This window comes from Nestor notabilis, unplaced genomic scaffold (genome assembly GCF_000696875.1).
Source record: "Nestor notabilis isolate BGI_N333 unplaced genomic scaffold, ASM69687v1 scaffold18078, whole genome shotgun sequence".
Taxonomy (NCBI): Eukaryota; Metazoa; Chordata; class Aves; order Psittaciformes; family Psittacidae; genus Nestor; species Nestor notabilis.
Window position 1 is genome coordinate 56,459 of NW_009939800.1, and position 8,230 is coordinate 64,688.

General features: G+C 43.7%; 1 protein-coding gene across 1 annotated transcript in view; it reads right to left on the reverse strand.

The window, feature by feature from the left end:
• Positions 1-4,731, reverse strand: part of LOC104410005 (anthrax toxin receptor 1-like) — a gene marked incomplete at its 5' end in the record, with an annotated part of 30,360 nt that extends 25,629 nt beyond the window's left edge. The window contains 3 exons of the mRNA XM_010020054.1: positions 1,061-1,139; positions 2,296-2,365; positions 4,633-4,731. Coding sequence (XP_010018356.1) covers positions 1,061-1,139; positions 2,296-2,365; positions 4,633-4,731 — 248 coding nt within the window. The remainder of the gene's footprint in view (positions 1-1,060; positions 1,140-2,295; positions 2,366-4,632) is intronic.
• Positions 4,732-8,230: the final 3,499 nt, after the last annotated feature.

Here is an 8,230-nt window from a genome sequence, read left to right on the forward strand (position 1 = left end):
TCTGCAGCTGTCAAAAAGGCCAACAGTGATTACAAACCAATATGACAGCACTTGGCATAGGCTATGAAAGACCTTTTGACACCAGAAACAATAAAGCTCCACTTTGATACAAATTGTTTTCTATCAATCAGGTACATCAGCCAACTTTGTTTAGTCCAAAAGCACAAGGCCACATCTTTCACTACTGTTCTTGCTTGCATCAGCTACAGGTGTTGCCTATTTTTACTCCAGGACAAGGAAGAAGACTGCTTATCTAGTAGCTGATCTCTTAATTTTGACTGTTTGATTCTAGAATAATATTTTTATAAAGGATCACTTCTAGCTGTTGGTCCCTAACACTCTGCCTGGTCTCTCTGACCAGGAGATGCTCGTATCACAGCCACTGCTGTCCTGCAGCAGCACATTCTCCCTCAGCTGGGCTAAGCAGCAGCCATTTATGAAGAAGATCATCCAGGATCTTAAGCTGCTCTCTCTTTCTGGTCACTCCTATGCCACCAAGAGAACAGCAACCAGCCTCTGTCACTAAAACACTAAAAACATCTTAGTAAATCCTGAACTAGTAAAGGCAAATTGTGGTGGTCTAAAGAACAAATGCTGTAAGCTCCAAACAAAAAATAACCATGTAAATTTAGAGGACCTCCCATGCTAGGTCCCTTCCAGATCCAAGTCTTGACAGTTGCACCTTCCACCCCAGACCCCATAATGGATCCCAAAGCTCAGCATCTGGAAGCAACACCCTGTTCCTTCCCTCATTTTCTCAGATTTCCTTCTACTCAGTTCCTAGTTCTGAGGATCTCTCCTTCCTGGGCTAGGAATGGGGAAGGTGCCTTTTGTTGTACTATTTTATTCAGTAAACCTATCATGATCTGTCCATCATCAATAACAATTTAAACTTAACTAGACCTGGTTATTTGTCAAAGAACTGCTGGGATCCAGTCAGTAACTGTGATGCAGTAGCTGTGGAGAGCTCATGCTCACTCAAGGAGGCTTTGCCTGAAGAGCCACTGCCTCATTGCAAGTTCTCATGGTTTCTCTGTCAAGCCCCATTGCAATTACTTACACACTGTGTGCTGGTGATGCTGACAGAGCTGGAGATGAACGTTAGCCCGTTGTTCATGCTGACTTGTAGGAAAACGACCCTAAAGCACAAAACAGATACATTTATTTTTAGTGTCATTTTTATACCCATTGTTACCTTTATTCTGGCTGTGGTTTCGCCATCGGCTCATGAGCACGCATGGATAGCATGTCCTGCTGAGTCAAAGCATTTTCATGGCTTCAGGTGCTCACCTGCACTTGTGCTTCTGCTTGCCCAGGAACTACCCTTTTTATGTTGCTGTATTTGAGTTGGGGCATATGCTCTTTACTAAAAACCCTCCACCCTACCTGGGGCAAAGGGCACTAGGACAACAAGTCATAACTTAAAGTCTCAGACATTTGCAATAGCACCCTAGAGAGCACAAGAAACTTTAAGACTTTTTTTTTTATTGTTTTCAAGCTCCTTCTGCAGCTTAAAGAACCAGAATGTGTCTTATTTTATAGCCAAACAAATCCAGAATACCCACACTGAGGTCAAAGGTAATAGCACTGAAATGACAGTGCTATTCTCTCATTCTCTCGTATCAGAGAAATGGTCTGAGAAGAAATAAAACAAATCCCAAAATAAAAACAAAAAGCCCCAAACAAACTAAAAAAAACCCCAAACCACAACACAAAAGAGCCAACAAAAACCCCCTCAACAAACAACTTTCCCTCACCCACAAATAGGAAAGGGGAAGAAGGCATTCTCCCTCACTCCCAGTATGGTATTTAAACACACACAAGATCACTGAGAGGGAAGGTAGAGCCTTGTGCCATGTCTCCCAGGAGTCTGCACAATTAAAACAGCTGAAAAATACCAACACTAGACAGGGCAGGGCAAAACGCAGGAATCAACATCTACAACAGCAGCAAAAGAATTCATATTGAGCACCTCTTTTCAATCAAATTCATCTACCTCTTCGTTTGAAAAAACAGGATATAGGAACAGAGGACAAACCACTGTCCTATAATATGGGTCCGTGGCCCAACAAGACCTTTGGTTAAACTGTTCTAAAGACCCACAGCATTGAATACAGCTATGCTTGCTCATACTAGGAAAGGATTTTGCATAAAGGGGGTGGCTGTAATCCTGCCACACACACCAAAATTTATTAGCTTGGTGCTTTGGGCAAAATTCTGAGCCCCTGCCTCAGTAATGACATCCTCACCCAGAAATCCACTCTCTCTTGACACGTGCTAGCAAGCAATACTTACTGTCCAGCATCTTCTATCACTGGGGCAGGACAAAGTAAGTAAGTATCATGAACAAGGGTTGGCTTTTCATCTGAAAAGAAATTAATATAACTGTTAGTGATGAAAAAAAGAAATTTTACCAAGCAGGCCACCCCTTGGAGAAGTGTTGACACCAAATGAGAGCCATAGACAAATTCAGTGTATGGGCAAGTACAAACATTCCCCAGTGGTACTGATTACAAAGCCAGCTGCTAGGATGACCATTCTTATTGATGCCAATACAATGTCATTAGGCTGGAGATACCACATCTAAAGTATGTAAGTATATATCTATTCCAGACAGCAGTGATCAACCAGTTGGAAGCCAGCTTTGGGCAATCTTCATCTTGTCTTTCTGAAAAGTGCAATGCAAACTCTATTCATACTGAATACTCTGACCCCACAAGTTACTCAAGGGGTCAAAAGCACAGGGTTCAATTTTTGCCCACCCACTTCGAAACACACATACAGGAGAAGTCAAGGCTGCACTGTTTGAGCTCAGGGAAAAGGAAGGACAGAGGTGGGGTAAAGCTGAAGTGGACAGGCACTGAAAAAAACCCCAAACCACATGATTGGGCATATACGGGAGACAGGCAGAGAGGCGCCATGACTGATGTTACCATGAGGACCTATCCTACACTAGCTGCTGCTTCTCCAGTCCCCAGCCTCCCTTCTGAGGCAGCATCATCCGCAAATAGCCCATGTTTATAAGGGTTTGGTGCAAGCAGAGTCAAGAGCAAGGCCACGGATGTTTTCCCACCTCCTTGCACTCCAGCAATGCTAATCCAGTTGCTTTCACAAGTCACATCCAGAAAGCTATGTCCCATGAACACAGAGAGGAGGCCCAGCAGTAATCCTGCAATGCCACTCCACTGAAAATGTGTAAGCTATGGCACAGGAGCAGAGAGATCACTGCTGTGACTTCAGCTTAGCTCTGAATGGCCAGCAAAGCAGTTACAGTGCTAGTCTACAGAAAGACTAGTTGACAAGACTCCAACCCAAGTGAATAAGGGGCTGGTAAAAGCTGCTAATTTATTTATGATTTAGAGGCTTGATTACTCTTTCTACCTAGGAAAGTAATAATAAGCAACAACAGAGAATTGTTTCTTCATGCTTCACTCCAAGCCCACCCAAACACAAAACTAATTTCCTTGCTTTGGCAGAGATGAGGCAATGGAAATCATAGTGATATGTTTTAGGGCCAACCCGAGGGCAAAAAGCCAACCAGCATAGATCAGTATCTCATCAAAACATCTGCTGCAGACCTAATGCAAGGAAAACACAGCACAGAGGAGATGGGGAATGAGGGCAGTTTTCCTCCTGTGTATTTCTAGGGTCAGGTCAGCATTCACTGTATGAAGTCCAGTCAAGGTGCTAATGGATTAGGGACAAGGAAGAAAAAGCAAAAGTGTCTACCTGGTAAACCACAAGAAACAAATCCCTGGAAAAGGGCATCTCTAAGTGGAATGACAGTGAGACCACCAATGTTTATTTAATGCAGCCTCCACATAGGCAACCAGGATGGGAAATGAAGGAGCGATTCATGTGCTCCCTCTTCTAAGTGAATGCCAGGGAAGGCACCAGTCTGACCATGACAGGATAAGAAAGCCTCTACTATGCTCAGCCAACAAGGGTAGCACATACAGAAAAGGAGCAAAGCTCCCCTCCCCACACTATGCTTCACCCTGCCAGACATACACGGCTTCTCAGGAATCAGAGAAGACTGCTGAGAAACAGGACACTCAATCTTTTTTGGCCATTCAGTCCTTTGCCTGTATGCATAGATAGCAAACAAAAGGCTGTTTAGTACAGCGATGACAGGGAGTTTCTGTGTTACATGCTCACTGCAATGAGACCAGCAACTAGTATCAGAGAGGAACAGAGCAGGCCTGGGAGGGCCCTGCTTTGTGGTGAGTGTCTCCTGAACTGCTGAATAAAGACTCTGAAAACACCACTGTCAGATCAAGATAGCATTATTTCTTTTTACTGGTGATGAACAAAGTAATAGGGAGCAATTTTATTTCTCCCTTTTAAAACCTTACACCGAGTCCTCACTGGCTGTATGTCACCCACTTGTATCATTACAATGATGCTGAAGTTCATTGTGCAGCAGCATGCCCCACATAAGCACTCACGACACAATGCCCATACATCACAGGATTGAATAAGGATTAATTTCAAGCTTCTGACAGGTACAGATTCCTACCCAACTACTCCCACATCCACTGCAAGGACTCTCCTCAACAGATGAGAGTTGGCCTGTGTCCCATGAGGTGACAGTCACAGGGGGCACTGGGATCCGCCATCCTGCAAACTTACTGATAGTAAGGCTGTCGTTGAGCTTGAAGCTGCAGAGTACCTGGTCAATATTTCTTGCATGATAAAAGCCATTGCCTCTTACCACAACTTGAAAGGATTCTGCAGGTAAAAATACCAGAGAGTTATGAAAAAACTCAAATACAGCATTTCAAATACAGATCCAGAGTGATGTGAAGTACAACATGACAATGGCTGTTCTCTGTCCTATGCCTGAAACAAAACATTCGTATTGTTACTCTATTCAGTAGCAAAGGCCAAGAATGCTATAGTGACATTAGTGCTGCACAGAGCCTTCTCTTTGTCTGAAGTTTGTTCCCACAAGCATAGCACAGACCCCCAGTGCCTTAATTAAAGGTGCCGCAGTAATACTGTAAGTCTGACTTGGCTGATGTCATCTCATGGTTTCTCCATGGCCTTTGGGACAGACACCTTTGCTAACCATAAGCACCAGTCCTTCCTCCTGTCCCCACAGCAGATGGCACTCAGCTTGCAACAGCAGTTCTGTTCTGGCACATGCCGACAAACAAGATTCCCCTTCTAAGCCCCTGTGAATCAGAGACAAAGCTTTGCATCTGGTACAAGCCCTGGAAAAACACAATCCTTCTGCCCATAAAAGAGCTGAGCCTTTGCACAGCCCCACTAGCATCTGGGGTGCATGGAATAACTAAGGACCCAGGCGCTGCCATCTTCTTTGTGCTTATGTATCCTCCATACCCCTGCCCCAGCAGCAGAAGCCACCAGCAGCACAAGAAGAGACATGCCACATAATCAGACACACTCTCTGATGGCCAGAGCATGTGCTCCTAAACCTGCTCTTCATCTGCTCTCACAACTTCTGTTCCTTTGATCCTGATAGGGTGGGTACCTGTGACTTTTGTCATTATCATGATAAGCAACTGTGATTTGCTCAGTCAAGCAGAAGACTCATCATCTGTTTTTTCACCAAACTTTTCATTAGTCTTTATACCGATAAAGCAGTTTCACATTTGAGTAAAGCTAGTCTAGGAAATAATTCTGCTGTCAGAACTAAGATTCCAACTGCACATGCACTGTTGGCACCACCAATCATGTCGCAGTGCACTGACCTTGCTCACACACCTGAAAAATAACCCTCTGTTTGTTGCCAGAGAGATCAGTAAGGTGATCTGCCTGGCTGAGCATCTGCTGGGAGAAGTATGCAGGAGAAGGGAAGGGATGGAGATAAGTAGTGTCCAAGCTAGTGTCACTAGCTTGACCTAGAGTTGCTATACCCAGTAGTTAGACAGGGAAAGTAATTTGAGGGAGAAGGTTTGTTTTCTCAGCTTCTCCACAGCAAGCTCTTAAAACTATTTCTTAGTAACTTTTAAAGGAAACACTTCTGCTCAGAGCTCTAACAGCAGCAAACACAAACGTTTGCTGCTCTTCCTTCCTGGCTGCACACAGCCCAACACTGAGCCACGCTCTCCTCCATACTCATCATCAAGTACTCAAAACCCACATTCTGGTTTTCTTCATGGCAACTTTCCTTAAAGCAGTGCTCTGAACTAACACAGGCTGCAAGGAACATGGGAATCAGAGATGATATTTTGGGAGGGGGAAAAAAAACCCCATCTACTGGAGCACATAGCAAAGTGGAACACACGCTTTGGCACTTTGCTGAAGAAAGATGATCAAATATGAAACCTCACTGAGTACATCCAGAGCCAACATCAGAATTTGGCCTCTTTAAGGAAGGATTATATCTTCTGGTTCCCACTGGGGGTAGCAGGCACTTCTTCAAATAAATAAAAATGGAATGTAAGGCAGATTCAGCTGCTTCTTACTCCAGTAAGAATCTAGAGTTACTCTAAGTCTGATTCATGCCTTGAGCCTTTTCCTCATCTAACCCAGTTGATATACTGAGAGTTATTCTTGATGAGCATCTCTTTTTTTTGGCAATAAAGCCAGGAGTCATGGCCAGTCCTGAGGGCAACTGGGCCTCTGCCCATCTGCCTGGGACCAGACATCACCCCAGACTTTTGTAGCCAGCCCATGCTGCAGTACTTGAACACCCAGCTGAGATAATTTCTTTCCCCCACCCCGTCTCAATTTGATATGCTAAAAGTAGCTCACTGAAACAAAACAGCACTTAGGTTCTACACCTTCTCCTCCCTCCAATTGTCTTAAAAGGCAGCAGCAACCACAGAGGTTCAACTGATAGTTATTTCAGTGGCTTTAAAAAGATGCAGCAAGCAAGAGACTTTCATCTCAAAACATCAAAGGTAAAAGCTGCATCTAGAAGTTTAGTCTTGTCAAGACAATTTACCTTTCCTGCCCTTCTTTTCACAGTCACTGCCACTCTGCAGTCAGTTGTGAACAGTAACCTGTCCACCAACACAAGCTGACAATATAGTTTCAATATCAGACCTGCACGGAAATATAAACAGCTGGTACTGGGTTTGGTTGTTGCTGTTAAGAAGCCTGCCCCTTCAGATGCTCCGGCGTATTAACGTGTTCTGGATGATGGTCTGTTGAAATGGCTAATTCCATTTAATTTTGCGCCCTGGCTCTGGCTGCGTCCTTTTCTTCCTTAGTTACTGTCAGATTGTAGATTGTAGCTTTTGACAAGACAGCGAAGGGAAAAAAGGTCAGCACTGAAATAACCGGGCAGCGCTGGCAGCGAGATGGTAGGTTGAAGCTGGTGTGCGCTGGCTGCGCTGTCGGCTTCGCTTCTGTGACTCTGATGAGAAGCTGACGGCTTGCATCCACACCTGGTAGTTGATGTGGCCAGTAGGATGCCACATCCAACAAATCCTTTCAATCCTGCCTGTGTACCGTAAGCATAATCAAAGCAATGATGCTGTCAAACAGGATATGAGGCACCTCCGATTCTGCACTGATAGCCTGTTTACAGGCTGCATGTCGGTCACTTTAAATCAGAGTACACGAAGGACCCAACTACACTGCTCCACACTGGGGACAATGAATTTGCAGGGTCAAAAAGCATTAAGCATCAGATAGCTGTCACAATGCAACGAGATCAATTTGTAAGTAGACTTGCCAGATAGCTTCGTCACAGAGAGCCAGAGTCTCAAATGGAATTGACGCCACATGGAAATCATTTCATCAGCATTTTACTAAACCTCTGGCAAATCCAAAATGAAGCAGAGATTACCAATAATCACCAACAGAGTAGTAATTATGAGTTGCAAGAACAGTTACAAGGAATGGGTCAGATCCATTGTGACTGGCTTCCACTGAGCAACAGAAAGCCCTCATGATCTCATACCAGATTCTAAAAATTAGTAATAATGCTAAAAGCAGCCAAACTGATTATCACTTCCTCACTCAGATAAGTTTTATACAAAAAGCTCAGACAGAGCCACTTTTCAAAGTCATAAAGAAGCAAACTTCTTTGCTGGAGAATGTGATACTATACTGCACTCTTTCAGAGGGTCTACTATTTTTCAATCAAAGTTTTGGAATGCAAATTTCCATTACATACTAATAAAAAACCTCTTAGAAAAAAAGCGGGAGAAATGTTGCATTTCTAGAAAATCTTAAGTTCTAGAAAATCTTATGTTCTTGTTTTCAGGTAAAAGCAGGTTTATACATTTTTTTATTATTATATATATTATTT